The sequence below is a fragment of the Mya arenaria genome, chromosome 11 (assembly GCF_026914265.1).
Source record: "Mya arenaria isolate MELC-2E11 chromosome 11, ASM2691426v1".
Classification (NCBI taxonomy): domain Eukaryota; kingdom Metazoa; phylum Mollusca; class Bivalvia; order Myida; family Myidae; genus Mya; species Mya arenaria.
The window spans coordinates 38749065-38765161 of record NC_069132.1 but is presented as its reverse complement, the minus strand read 5'-3'; the positions used below and the strand labels follow the sequence as shown (position 1 = coordinate 38765161).

General features: G+C 36.8%; 1 protein-coding gene across 1 annotated transcript in view; it reads left to right on the top strand.

Moving 5' to 3' along the window:
- LOC128209368 (uncharacterized) overlaps positions 1–15773 on the top strand; it is a 30889-nt gene extending 15116 nt beyond the window's left edge. The window contains exons 5-7 of the mRNA XM_052913389.1: positions 2619–2811; positions 7912–12123; positions 12769–15773. Of these exons, the coding sequence (XP_052769349.1) occupies positions 2619–2811; positions 7912–12123; positions 12769–12870 (4507 nt within the window). The 3' untranslated portion in view covers positions 12871–15773. The remainder of the gene's footprint in view (positions 1–2618; positions 2812–7911; positions 12124–12768) is intronic.
- Positions 15774–16097: the final 324 nt, after the last annotated feature.

Sequence of the window (16097 nt, the reverse complement as noted above, 5' to 3'; positions counted from 1 at the left end):
TGCGCCTGTACCTTATTAATATGTTTATGGGTTGACTATAGCGGACCTTGTACCTTATCCTTGGACAATGACTGTGAAATAATCGCTCCAATCTCTATAAAGAGACTAATATCTTGGTATGTTCGATTGATTCTAGGACAGTTCTGGCTCTTGTACCTTATCCTTGGCCAATGACTGTGAAATATTCGCTCCAATCTCTATAAAGAGACCAATATCTTGGTATGTTCGATTGATTCTAGGACAGTTCTGGCTCTTGTACCTTATTAATGTGTTCATGGGTTGACTTTAGCGGACCTTGCAACCAATCTTTGGCAAATGTCTGTGGACTAATCGCTCCAATTTTTATTGAAAGACCAATACATTGGTTTGTTGGATTGGTTCTAGTAAAGTCCATCTGTTGTCTCCTGTACCTTATTAATCTGTTCATTAATCTGTTCATGGGTTGACTAAAGCTGACCTTTCATCCCATCCTTGGCCAAATGCACGTGGACTTATCTCTCTACACCACTTTGAGTGACTATGATTCTGTGCTGTTTGGATATCATCTGCAGTGAGCAGAGGTATTGCATCTTTAGGATCTTCTATATCATGCATTTGTTCATTTGGCATGAAAAGTTGCCTCCAAATTGGTGCAGTGCTTATGTATTGATAAGTCTAATAAGACTGCAACAGCATGGCCATATTTCTGGAAATATTTATGGAATTGTTATCGTCAGAGATTCTAGCTTTGGACATCTTTAGGATCTTTTACATCATGCATTTCCGAAATGACTTTACGTTCGCATATAATTTGGCGCGCTTTTCTGAAAAACTACAATTAAATGTCATGTTATATCCTTAATGGAGATATAAATAAAAAGAAAATTGTGTTTGTTTAAGTTTAAAATCTCAATATATTTCACCTTGTTAACACCAATAATAAATATATCACAAGACAGCTTTAGGTGCTTACTCAGCGAAATTTATAACGATCTTGAAACACTGAAACAAACAATTATTCTCTATATCTCGACTTCTTTTTTTCTTCGTAAAGAAGACGAGCTTAAAACGATTGCTTGTTGCGACAATTCCATAGACTAGCCTGCCTGTCTAGAGTCTATAAACTAAAACATTTACGAGACAATGCTTTCAGGGGCTTTTGTCGCAAGTGATTCAAAGTTTCTGCATGTATGGTTAGTTGCTGATTTTTTTTTCTATTCGTTTTCATTATATATGTATCAGCTATCGACTTGCTTTTGAATATTGCTTATCGAAGTAGCAATGCCCGCTTTAAGCAAACAAAATCTAGTATAAAAAAATCAACAAGAACTTTGGTAAAATATATTTTAAAAGCTTTACCCGCTCATGTAAGGAAACATTGACTTGTAGAAGCTAGCTTATCATAACTAGATATGTCATAAAGGTTAGGTCAAATAAATCATATGTTTATAAGCGATATTCACGAGTAGGATAAATCATAATTGAAAAGGTGTGTTTCTCAACTTTGATTTTGGTACTTGACTTTGAAATCACTCCTGTAAACACTGAACTGATAGATGTATGACAAATGAAAGTGGAGTGGTATAGTGGGTATAGTCAACGGTGGTCTTTGTTTGTTTGTGAAGTTTCATGTATACTAGTATATCACAGTGGTATGTGAATAGGTGAGCGATTTAGAAATGACAAAATATGCAATTTGATTGAGTACCACCTCCCAAATCTCCTAAAATTGTAAAATGAACACATACGCATCCAGGATTTGACGTTAGATGGGGTGTAACTTAGGGGCACGACCCCTCCCTTGGGACCGTGAGTTAAATGGTTTAAATGTTGGCATGATGGGTACCGTTTCATTAAAACATAGTGTCGTAACTTTTACGATATCGTAACTTGGAAGGTTACGATAATACTTGCGACCGTTTCAGAAATGAGGGGTGCATTTTGAGCGTATTTATATAAAGTAGACTTGGACGATATTAAGCCCCCAACCCCTGAATCTCCTTGTGTATGTATTTCTAGTTCTGATTTACTTGTCAGGGTATGCACAATATTATTTTAGGTTCCATTTAAGCCTTTAATTGCATACCTATCCTCAAACTTTCCACTTTCAGGCCGTATTGTTCCAATATTTTAGATTGTGCAGACTAGCATCGCGTGTTCTTCCGAGTAGTCTTTAATTTGAACCTAGCCACCCATGTAGCTTCAATTGTTTTTATGACAAACCTAAACAGTTCTCCTCTATTTAATTGCAATCATCCTGGTACTGCCGACTGGTTTATCGTCGACTTCAGGGGCGGATCCAGGTTTCGACACTAGAGGGGGCGTAATTTAGGGGCGTAACCTTTTGCTTTGTGCCCCTCCCCCAGAATCGATATTTATTTGATTTAAAGTGTTGGCAGGTTTTTGGGGGGTATTACCCCATGAAAATGTCAACAATTTCTAGCCCGAAATGGTGCACTTTAATAATTGTTTCTCCTATATTGAAATACAAAGTAAACATGGGTGATTTTAGAGGGGTGCATCCCCATCCCAACCCAGGATCCGCTAGTTGACTTTTATCTTGCATTTTTCAGTTTGTGAAACAAATACATACCCATGCATGAAAACGTATCACCTTGGATTTTTCTTCCATATCTCAGGATAATCTGCCTTGAGATGACGAACGGCGGCTCGCTGCAAGACTTCCTGCAGAAGTGCGAACTTCCGCTTCCGGAGCCGTGTCAGCGGATGATTGTCCACGACATTGCGGAGGGGTTGTTCTACTTGCATCACGAGAACATTCTCCACAACAACCTTAACACGTCTGCAATCTACCTCAAGGGCTCTCTACAGGTGAAAAAAGTTTTCAGTCTCTCGTTTCTAGGGATCTTGTCATTTTGATTCTTGGAATAAGCAATACGTTTTGCACCCACAAACCATAGTTAATACAGTTATACACGAGCGCTTCACTGCTAGAGTATAATTTCAATCACGAAATAGTAGAAGGAAGGTAACTGATGTATACCATGTTGTCAATAGCAACAACTAGCCTGTGGTATAAGTGAGTAGCGTGGTAATTAAGCATGCTATTTACTGAACGGTTCTTTACCAATTACGGTTCCGATAAACAGTCGACCCCGTTGGCTCGAGCACGCTTGGCTCGAGTTCCTCGTTGACTAGAAGATGTACAGGACCGATTTCTATAAACTGAAAGTAGACATTCCAGCTTGGCTCGAATTTTCGACGCTCGAGGTAATTTCGCCGGTCGCTATGGGTTCGAGCCAAACGGGGAATTCGAAGCCTATCGATTTCGAGTCAACAGGGTTTGACTGTATATTTACTTAAGGCAAAATGGTACAAAACAGTAATAAAACACTATACACTCGTGATTTGAATGATACAAATGGAAATACATAGCCCAGTCATTGGATTTGTATTTTTTACTCAAATTTATAAACATTTTCAGCCGCGAATACGTAGGAATCGTAAAGTAAGTGCAATATATAGACCAACATTATAACCCCCCCCCCCCCCAAAAAAAAGGCGATAATTGTGATTTTTCCTGTAGTATTTGGATTCCCATTGTTTTTAAATGTTACCAACATTATATTGGATTACCAGAACCTATGTTAACAGTCTTAAGTCTGACGCTAAACTCAGAATCAGAAATGCAAAATCTTAAAATTGAAAAAAAAATCATTTAGTATATAATATTTGCATTAATATTACAGAATTTCCTTCCAATGCTCTAAAAGAAGTAACTTTATAATGATTTAAGATATGCAGTTTTTTAGTCTGGAGTCTGAATCTAAGGCGCAGAGATCTGGAACAGCGACTGGGAGTTCAGACTCAAGACTCGAAGTTGTAGGTCTTCATTTCATTTCAACATCCCTTGGGCAAAAAAATAAATCTTTTGTTTAGGGTAACCTTCCCAAAATTTCTAGGTAGGGTAGGTAGGGATTTTTTTTGATTTTATTATTTTATTTTTTTTTAAAATCTGTCGTAAGTTTCTTGCACATGGCAGTCTTTCCTACATTACTGTCATTGCCTGACTTTGTTTTATCATATAAACAATAATTCTGATTAAAATCTGCATTTATCCGCCCTTCGTAACTCTCTATTCGCTAACGAATATTTTTTTTTGCTCAGAAATGGAAAAAATAGTTAGGTTCGGCGCATTTTTATAGGTAGGGTCGGGTTACCCGAAACGGACATATATTTGTTTAGGCCTTGTAGAAAAGCATTGATAGTGACCTTTGCTTAATTTCATTGTTGAATGCTTTACTATTATTTGCATGTATTTTTGTAAAAGAAATAAAACATAGATTCATTGAAGTACGAGTCTAGACTCAGACCTGAGAATCATGGCACCCATACTTGAGAGAGGTTCGTTATCATTGGTCCATGAGGGTCCATATTTACAAGGTCTTAAAGCTGAATTTGAGACTTACACCCATATAAATACGATTTGATTATACACTAGTAAAGGTGGTAAAAGTGTTGTATCTGTTAGCAATAATATGTTGTACGATCAAGCACACTTCTCTTGTTTCAATATCAGACCCAATACGTTAGTGAATATGGGTCTGTAAATCATCTCAATTTTCTGTTCACTGGAACTGCATTCTCGTACACCAGAGCAATGATGCTATGTGTACCAGATTTATCATTATCAAACCTCTGATGAATGAAATTATGGAACTGTAATGTCGGAGAAAATAACATTTTCTTATCCCTGTATATTTGACTACAAACATTAATTATTCATAAAAACACAATGTTTAGTCGACCTCACTAATGAAAAATCGTTCTTAAGGTTGTTTAGTGTCATTTGTTTTCAAATCTGCCGTACATTTATTTTGGGGGTCAGCCGTTATGGATTGTAATTAGGTGAATCGGTAGATTTAAAAAGAGGCTGGGTCAGTAGACACATATACTCTTAAACACAAAGTTGGTTAAAGGATTATTGGTATGCATTCACAAAATAAATGAGCCGAATTTCTGCGATACTTCTGGCCCAAATTCCACAAAAAACTAAATCCATTTTTAATCTCAACCTTTTCTAACTTTTTAAAGCTGCACTTCCACAGGTTTACCGTTTTTACAACTTTTTTTTATTTTTTGTCTAGGAATGAGCAAATTTTTGCGTACATATCTGCAAACAAGTGATATAAGCCTGCTGACAAAATATTAGATCGCAGATTTTCATATTTTAGTTTCGAAAACTTATGTTTTATGGATTAAAGCGTCACTAACGGTTTAAGAAAAATGCATAAAACATCAATTTTTGAGCTTAAAGAGAGAAGTCTGTGACAATTTTTGTCAGCAGTCTTATATAAATGGTGTACATGCATTTTCGCATAAATTGGCTCGTCACAAGACAAAAAAAATTGTCAAAACGTTAAATCTGTAAGAGTGTAGCTTTAACACATAACAGCATACAATGGTTTATCCTGTTGTATGTTTTACTCTTTTTAAGAGGCACATAATCTCATAGATATATTCATACAAATATTTAGTCAATATTGTAATGAAAAATAACGTGAGAATGAAACATGTTCTTGGGTAATTGCTGAATAATAACGAGTTGTGCACAATTGTTTTATGCATATTTAATGACCTTGTTTTAATATCACATACACGAAACATTATAGAATATTGCTTAAAGTGATACTCGTATTAATAAAAAATAAAACACCCATAAATTTTGAATATTAAACCTATAATTACTTACTAAATTATGCATTTATGGAAAATATGAATTACTGACAGCAAGATTGTTAATGTGTATTTAATAGCTGAAAACGCTTAAATATTACATGACTGGTGGGTCATAAAATGTTTATGTAGATAAACGATCGTCTCATGCGGTAGAAATACCGTGTTTTATGCACCTTCCTTTCAAATTACCACGGTATGTAACGCCGCATAAACGTGTGTGTTTTTTTTCGACAAAAAAACTGAGTCCGATCTTGATGCCACTTTATCAACCACTATTGTACTAGTATGTGTTTAATTGTTTTTATGCGGCGAAAGTGTGCCTTTTGCCACATAAGAAAGTCCTGTTTATGCGTTAAAAATTACCGCATAAACGTGGTCGATTTCGTTTATGCGGCGATGCTGTTATGCGTCGTTACAACCATATCCATGATAAGAGCCATTGTTTTAGATATTTATTCATCCGTTTTGGTAAATGATTACTATTGTATTAATTGTGGTACTGCTTATTTGGGAGTAAGAGTGCATCTTTAATACGACTATAAATCAGAATTTGAAACCTCCACAGTGCACTTCCTATCCTGTTATTTACCAGTTTTAAATATATATTAATTTTTGAGTCAGATCTTAAATATTTTTGTGGTTTTGGAGCCAGGCCAATCCATTTGGTAAATGTATACTTATACACTTTAAAAGTACAAAACATTGATAAATGCACAAAATAAATTTATTTAATTTTATTGAACTCATTGTATTCTAATGATAAAAAGACACACAAAAAACATATTATTTGTGTACAGATAAAAAGATAAAAGCGATATTTTGCCGCTTTCTTTAACTATTAATTGAAAATTCCATTTATAAAGGCTTAAAGTGTTTTATTTGTACACAATTTTTTTGTTTTTGTTTTATTTTGATCATTAAATGTGTTCAAATGAGTTTAACATAAACATTGATAGAAGAAAGGAAAAAAAAACGTCCGTTAAAACATTTATAAACATGAGACATGCTTTTATTTATGGTTTGGATTATTTGCTTTGTCTGTCCCTGAATAAATGCATGAAGAGTTTTGCTTATATATAAACTTAAGTTCTTTATCACAATTTATAAACCTTTCAGCCTCGAACGCATAAGAACCGTAAAGTAAGTATACTGCACTTGCGATGCGAGTTGCACCTTTGAAAAGAGAAAGTGATCAAGTCTACATTAAAGTGACACTCTTATTCAAAATCAATACATACACATGTTCAAAACCTTTGATTGATACACTTTAACTACTTACTATTAATGCATTTATGGTAAATATCATTTACTGATAATAAAAATTTGTTCCGATTTATTTCATAGCTTAAAACGCAAAATTATTAAATGATTGATGAGTGCTAAAATAAATACTGTACTCTACTATAGTCTCATAAGGTAGAGATATCATGTTGTCTGCACCTATCTTTCAAATTGAACTCGGTATCCTTCATAAACCATTGTGTTCGACATTAATTCATCCTTTTTGGTATTTCAAAACATTTGTATTAATTGTGGTAAATCTTATTTTGGGAGTAAGAGTGCATCTTTAAATTATTCTATTAAACCGCACGCATAGATATTTGAAGTTTAGACACGTTTGTTTTTGACTGGTTTGAACGAATTTCTACTAATATAAACGATTAACACTCTACCAGACGATATGCGCTAAAAATAACGCAATCTGTCCAATTCTGGACTGTTTGCGCATATCTCATGAATACGATATAATTTATGTATACAGTTGAAACCCCGTTGGCTCGATTTCCCAAAGAGCTGCCAAAATACTTCGAGCCTCACGAATATTGAGCCAAACGGGAATACTTAGAGTAAAAAAATCGGTCTTTTACATCATGTTCGAGCCAACGAGGAAATCGAGCCAAGCGATATCGAGTCAGCGGGTTTCGACTGTATATCTTCCTGCCGTGATTTATCAAAGAGAAAAAATCATTCACTTTTTCCGTTCTCTTAGTACAATGTTATAAAAAAATCCATGTTTTTGACATCATTCGTCACTTTCCATTAAACAAGTCGTTCTTGTCATTCGCTGTAATATGAAAAAAATGTTGCCATGCTTTTGATTAAAACTAAAATAAAACGAGCTTACCATAATTGAAATACATGCACAAAAAAGTAAAACATCACAAATGGGCACACACTAATAATACAAATAAATATGAAAATAAAAGTAACAGCGAAATTTCTTTCTTTCAGAGCATGGTCCTGCGAGCCGCGATTGGTGATTTCGAGGACGCTCAAATCTATGGCACACTTCAGCAAAGCTTCGACTCCTCTATTCGCGATAAGAAGTACTTCTTCCTTCCCGACATCCGATCATTCGCCCTTATTGCCTTGGAGATACTCGGGAAAATGTGCGAGAAAAAGTTCCAGAATCGCTACGTCAATTATAACACCGATCATGTTCCGTTGAAAATGAACTTAGAGAATGTGATTTCGGACGAAGACGATGAATTTGAGGCTCAGTATTGCTACGATGCGGAAGACACTCATAGAATGTTTCAAGCCATATCTCCGGATAATGATGAAGAATCCGATGAAAGTTATGAAAGTGATGCGAGTGAAAATGACTTTGAAGCAATACGGCAAACTCAAGGCTCCATGGCAAACTTAATGGATCGCAGTAGACCCATGTCCCCCGTTTCATATAGTGGAAGAAATCTTGGTACGCCTGAGAGTGTGAAATTGTCAAATGATTACATCGAAGTAGATTGTGAGATTGTTAAATATAATGCAAAAGACAACTTAAAGCAAATGGTTAGACCAATGTCGCCAAAAGTGAGACCAATGTCGCCAAAAGCGAAACCCCGTTCGCCAAAACAATCGAAAACCGGTGCTAACGCTGGTATACGTAAGGGTCCAGAGGTATTGGAGCCAAAACCAGAAAGGCCTAAAGCAAAGGCAACCTCTCGTAAAGCTAGAAAAGGCATTAGCAAATCATCGGAGGATATTGTTCAAAGAGAAGTGCTAGACTCCATGCAACAACGGTCTGTTTCTACAGGCCAAGTGGCCAAGGACTCTAATCGTTGTGTGTCCCCTGATCCCATGATGGACGAAAGGCTGCAAGAGCTAAGAAATGCTGCTAAAAGTAACAGTAAAGACGGCAAGAAAGACCGAAAGTTTTCTTTCCGTCGTAAGAAAAGTGAAGAAAATGTTATGCAAAAAGAGGCGTTTGTTCTTACAACTCAGGAACAGGAAGGAAAGCGTAAGGATGGGAAGTGGTTGTCAAAACCAACCTCCATTTTGAAATCTATTACCGGCAACGACAACACGGTGTCTGTGTTTAAAGCAAAAACCAACGATGAAGAGAATCATTTAGATGCCATAGAAGAAGAGGATATACAGGGAGGCCAAACTTTTGTGAATAATCCACCGATTATTCGAACAAAAGAGAAACAAAAGGCTGAAGTGTGGGATATTATTGATGAACAGTATTATAAACAAGTGAATAAAAAGGCCATAAACAAGCTAAAGAAAACTATATCAAGTGAATCCAAATCGAGTCTTTGGTCATTCATTTCCACGGCAGAAGATTTGGATGATGATGACCTTGATGATATTCTAGAATGTCTACCAGGTATGACTGAACCAGAGGAGTTCCGTAAAAGCGAGATAAAAGTGAGCGAGATAATTGCTGAGAGAGAGAAAGCAACCCGGGCAGCTGAAACCAAGAAACGGTTCACTCTCGCAGATCTCAACAAATCAAAATTTGAACTCATTGACTACTATGACATGCTGAAAACAAAGCAGATCACTATCCATGATGTTCCCGAGGATAAACGTGAAATGCTCTTAAATGTTGTTGAGTTAAAGAAAGAGGAAAAGCTTAAACGGGAGGGAAGGTTTGTTCCACCTACTGTGTTAAAAAGTGACGAACTCTATGACAATAACATGAGCCCAGGAGGAGCTATGGTGGATACTACAAGTGGTGGAAAAGTGAAACTTGTGAGTTTCAGACAAAATCAGACTAATTCCTCCCCTCAAAGAGCTCCTACAGAGCCAGTAAAGGGCATGAGAGCAATGTCTGCGCCTCTGAAGCGACCAAGAACCCCTTTGCACAAGCCGCAATCGGCTCAGAATGTTTCAAAAACACCAGAGGTGAATCCAGCATTTACTGATACGCGAGCAATAACTGTTGCAAAACGAAACAAAGCGCGGGTCGCTCTGAAACGGGCACTCAATAACAAAGGTGCTCAAAGTTTTCGTGACAGAAATGAAAGAGACAGGGAACGTGTACAAAACTCGACAGGAGATTTATCTGTGAAATACGCAACCATACGCAAAATAAGTGTTAACGGTGCTGAAGGTGAAACTGACACTGATACAAGTGAAGTAGTAACTGTTCCAGTGCCTACTAGTGACAGTTTCTCCTTCACAAACTCTAAACCAGTGCTAAACACCAAAGATGTGAAAAGGTATCATAGTTTCAGCAGTAATGAAAGTGGCAGTAGTGGGGTATCCTTAACTCGGACTAGAAATCCGGATATCTCATTTACAAGTGGTGAAGCTTCTTCATTATCGTCTCAAGCTGAAAGCGATCATTATGAGACGGATATGGAAACTGTCAGTAAGGCGTATAACAAAGGAAACAAAAACCTTGTTAAAGGACCCTCTTCTCGCGTGGATAGTGGGTTTGACAGTGGTTCAATGAGCAGTGAAATGTCAGATGCATTTATGAATAGGAACAAACATTTGAATACACATACACCCATTAATCACAATAAAGGAGTATTAAATTCATGGGCAAGAAATTATAAGCCGGTTGACAGTTTGCCAAATTCTCCGTATAACTTTTCAAATAAATTTATCCCTCCTGCAAAGAACCATCATAGTGGACAAGAAAAGATTAAATCAAACGTTAAAATTGTGAGTTCAAAAGAAAGTGTTCAAAAGGACGTCTTTGATAACAGGAGTGTAGATAGTGGGTTTTCACATAGTGCGAAATCAAAGAAACATGAATCGCCGTATATGAAGTCGGAAAACAACCAACGTGGACGTAAACGCAACGTTAAGAAAAATCAGGATATCAGATCCTTAAACATGTCGCCTGTGGGTCGGTCACGATCTCCAACCACGTCCAGGCCATTGTCGCCTCCAAGCAGACCACTTTCACCGTCATCATATCGTCCATTGTCACCAGACGCACGTCCAATGTCTCCAAATTCATGTCAAATGTCACCTTCCACGCGACCAATGTCACCAAATGTTCGACCAACATCACCCATTAGTCGTCCTTTGTCTCCCAATATCCGCCATACCGAGGTCAGACAGTCAAGGTACGACAAGAGATCAATGTCTCCACCAGCTCGTGTGATGTCGCCCTCACCAAGTATAAAGCCTACCAAATCCGGCGATTCGTCGTTTGCTCCAGGTAGAAAACTTATAAAGCCACCATCACCTGCTCCTCATCACAGAGCAAAAAGCATGGACGCTGTCGATCGCTCAATGCAACACAGTGGAGCGTCGATGCGTGGTAGATCGTTATCACCCCCACCCGTCACTATTAACTCGTCTGAAGACTCGTCTGCATCCAGGGCCTCAAAACGATACAGAGAGCTTGTGAAGCAAGGCGTGCCGATGCGGACTTCGGTCGTCGAAGCCAGTCCAACAAGAGAAGGTAACCCTGACCTAAGAATAGTCGAAGATACTGAATCTAGACCTGGAACAGCAGATAGCGTTTCTGGAAGACCGTTTACGGCCGAAGAGTTGTATGAAAACCTTGAAGCTAATGGGTTCTTTAGTAATAGACGTCGGAGCAGAAGCCCAGCTAAAAGTGCTAGTCCAAGCAGAAGCATGAGTCCCGGGACGGACAGCAATGGTCAAGCTGATAGAAGGAAAGACAAGCGGAAGCAAAAGCAATTATCGCTGGAAGAATTAGTCCGAGAAAAGCCTATCAGTGAACGCAAGTCCAAAGCAACTGCTCACCGGTCAGCGAGCAAGAATCATCTTGCGGTCTCTGAAGAGGCCTACCTTAACCAACCTTTGACATCGGAGGAGTCGGAAACATGTAGTATCAAAACGAACAAAAGTACGAACTCCGTACACTCGGGAGCAAAACCGAAAGTCATGGTTGACGCAGAAATGGTGATTGATAGAATCTTCTCTCAGAACCAACCGGAAACTTATGAGATTGATGTAGAAGTGGAAGCGGCGCTTGGCCTTGACAAGGACCCGTTTAAATCTGTGAATGAACTATACCTGAATGACAAAAGCCCGGATACCACAGATCTTGACAACATTCCTCTTCTGAACGGCGTGAACCAAAGACACATCCATGGCTGCCTGGAGCTTGTTTCCGGTCTGCATGTGATCACTGTGCGGGATTTACTTCCGGCGAGCAAAGATAGTTTTGAAACACTCAGGAACAAACTACAACAAGTCGGGCAGCTAGGAACAGTGGGAAAACAGGTATGTTGCAAAAGATCTAGATGCGTATCTTACTCCACATAGCAGTCACTTCCCTTTGCCGTACAGAAATTACTGTCAAGACACAAATTACGTCATGATGGCCAAAATCACGTGACGTAGTTCAAAAAAAATAATTTTTTCTTTCATTTCATCTTTGGAAAAAAATCGTTCTTTAATGTAACTTAAATACAATAATGCAAAAATACGTGTAAAAAAACTAATATAGTTGCAATCTAGCTATTTCTGTACGTTGAGGTGGAAAACTTTTCGTCAAAAGACATCACTGCGTAAGAGAGGTTGGATGCGTATAGCAAGTTGCTATGCAAGTTGCAAGTTTGTTATTAATTGTTCGGTCGTGAATATTGAAGCTTGGTACAACCATATGTCAATGAATTTATTTCAATTAAATCTAAATAAATATGATACTATTTTGTGTTTCTTAATGCATACAATTAAGCTCAAGCAATTATGTTTGTCCCCATATGTGCAGACATCATAAAAGAAAATATTGATAAAGGTATTTTTGAAGCGCAAAAGATATTTTTCAATTATACAGGTGGTAAAGTGTAATTAATTATTTCATAACATTATGTGTTCGTCGCTCTGTTAGTTTTAAATGTATTTTAAATTCATTTAATATTCCAGCTACTGGATGTGATACAAAAATGTTGGCTGATGGACGTTCCGCCTTCCTCCGGGGACCTTGTAGAGCAACTGACCGACCCGGTCACGGAGACAGAGTTATAGATCCACCCCTCTCGGAGACTCGTACTTCCCCGAAATACCCTGCGACTTTCATCCGAAGACCTTGCTGGGCAACTGACTGACCCCGTCACTGAAACAAAGCTCTAACTCCACGCCTCTCCTACCCTTCCAGTATACTCTGCAGCTTTCAACCGAGGACCTTGCTGGGCAACTGACCGACCCCGTCACTGAGACAAAGTTCTAGCTCCACGCCTCTCCTACCCCTCCAGTATACTCTGCAGCTTTTATCCGAGGACCTTACTGGGCAACTGATCGACCCCGGTCACTAAGACAAAGCTCTAGCTCGACCTCTCTCCTACCCTCCCAGTGTACCCTGCAGCCTTCATATGGGGACCTTGCTGGGCAACTGACCGACCCCGGTCCCAGAGACGGAACCGTTACCCTACCCCATGTTCCCCCAGTGGAGGTTTCAGGATTTGTCGTTAGAGGAGAGTAACAGGGGGCAAAACCTTTTGACTTGCGCCCTGTTTTGAAAAGGGAGCAACATATTGGCCCCGTCACCGTAACAGAGCTGTTTGCCCAACCTGTACAATGCAATTATATTTCAATGTTTTACCTACATGAGGTTTTTGGCACACAAAATATGCATTTATAATTGATATGCCTGGTAACTCTATCTAATATTGGTGTCGTTTGAAATGATTTTAATTACAACATATACAACGCCCACCAAACAAATTTAAAGCATAGCTTTAATGACATTACATTATTGAACAATTGGTTATTCGCGTTTATTTAAAGTTGAAAATTAAACCGAATTATGTACCTCAAAATTGCATCTCCTCTTTTTTCTTCTTCTATTGTGTTGATGTCATTTTGGGTTATTTAAGTACATATTATTAATTAGGAACTAGACTCCTTTCAAGCGACAGCAATGTTATATCGGATCACCAGCCATAATTAAAATACCATCAATGGGGCTCTAAGATTACCATATGTAGTGAATTTATTTCATGCGTCGACTCAAATTAATCAATATTTTTACTATATTTTGTTTAACTGGGGTTGTAGGAAAAACATCTAACATGACCGCTCGTGTAAGATAGGTTCATCCCAACCCTCGCGCAGCGTGTTTTGCGAAAACTCGGCAAACCTCGTTTCCGCAAAATAAGCTACGCTTGGGATGAGATGAATCTCTCTTACACTCTCGGCCATGGAAGTCATTTTTAATCCTCAATATATTTCCGTCTGCTACATAACTGTTTTTTCACTGTTTAAATGAAATGGCATGACGCCTCATTATCTAATTTAAAATGTGCTGTACCGGAGACCGTACCTGTATGTAAATAATCAGTTTGTACATAGTAGGAAATTAGCTATTCATTGGAAACCGTAGTTTTATTTAAGAGAAAGTTATATTGTGTGTCATGATGAAAACATTTCAATAATTCTCAACGTGGTTGAGACAACCATATTGTGATATCAGGTCTATATATCACCCATATTGAGATATCACATTTATAAATCAACCATTGTGATACTAAATTTATAAATAAACCATTGAGATCTCACATTTATATATCAAACATATTGTGATATCATGTTTATTTATATCAATCATACTGTGATATAACATTTGTAAATCAAACATATTGTGATATCACATTAATAAATCAACCCTATTGTGATATCACATTTATAAATCAACCATATTGTGATATTACATTTATAAGCCAAGCATATTGAGGTATCACATTTTTATATATCAACCATATTGTGATATCACATTTATAAATAAACCATATTGTGATATCACATTTATAAACCATTGTGATATCGCATTTATAAATAAACCATTGAGATATCATATTTCTAAAAAATCTATTGTGATATCACATTTATAAATACACCACTGTGATATCCTATTATAGATAAATCATTGTGATATCACATTTACAAATAAACCACTGTGATATCCTATTATAGAGTAACCATTGTGATACCACATTTATAAATAAACCATTATGATATCCTGTTTATAAATGAACCATTGTGATATCACATTTATCAATAAACCATTGTGATATCACATTTATAGATACGCATTTACCTTTTCTTTTTATTTATTGTTACTTATTACAGATGTTTGCACGTTTTTCACATAACGAACAGGACAAAATGCCAAAGATTCTTTAATACTTTCTATCCAGGTTTAGTGCAAGTAGATATTTATTGTTTTGCATTGTTGTTTCCACAAATTGTTATTTGCTTGACATTTGCATTTAAAGACCGCTGTATATTTACGTGATAAGTATATTATAATATGTTCAGGTCGTGTTAATACTGTTAAAGCTGCACTGTCACAGATTGACCATTTTTATATATTTTTTTTTTTTTTGTCTTGGAAAGAGCAAATTTTTGAGTAAATATCTGCAAACAAATGATATAAGATTGCTGACAAAAGATCAGATCGCAGTTTTTTCCTCTTTACAACTACAATTTTAATCTAAACAGAAACAACAGGCTCAGGTTGTTATAAAATAGGAAAAAACTTATGTTTAAATGTGATTGAAATTAAAATCAAATTTATGTTTTAATCGATTTTTAAAAGTAGTTTTAAAATTTTATTTCGATAAATATTGAGACATGCTCTTTTAACAAAGTAAGAATTTTTGAACATACAGTATAAGTAGTTGGTTTCGGTGTTGAGGTTTAAATATTCATGTTTCAATTACAATTCGCCATCAATCCTATATGTTTATTGTTTATCATACAATTCAATGTTAATACAAGCATTTCTGTGATAAACTATGTATTTCACTTTCTGATTCATCTGTGATATTAGCCCTGTTATTGAATAAAAAGTTGCCATCTTTCACCTTGTAAAATGATATTGTTTATCCAGCGACCGTTGATTTATTTTTATTAAAGACAGAACATCGCTCGACTGTTTGTTTTTATCCATCGAATAAGGGGCATAACTCCATAGTATTAAAATGTGGAGTTAGGGGCCCTGCTAGATGTAATTGCTTGTTGTCTCTAGCAACATGCGTGTAAAGTTTCATCTGAATACTTTGAGTGATGTTAGGGGGTTCAGTGAAAAAAGAAAAAAACTATTAAAATGGTTTTAACATGTACTACTGGAAAAGGGACATTTATACAATCCCGAAAATTTTTATTTGGTGAAAAAATTCCCAGTAGAAGCAAAGTTATAAGCATTTTAGTCCCTGATAAATGGCACATTTTTGTAATTACAAGCTCTATATGAC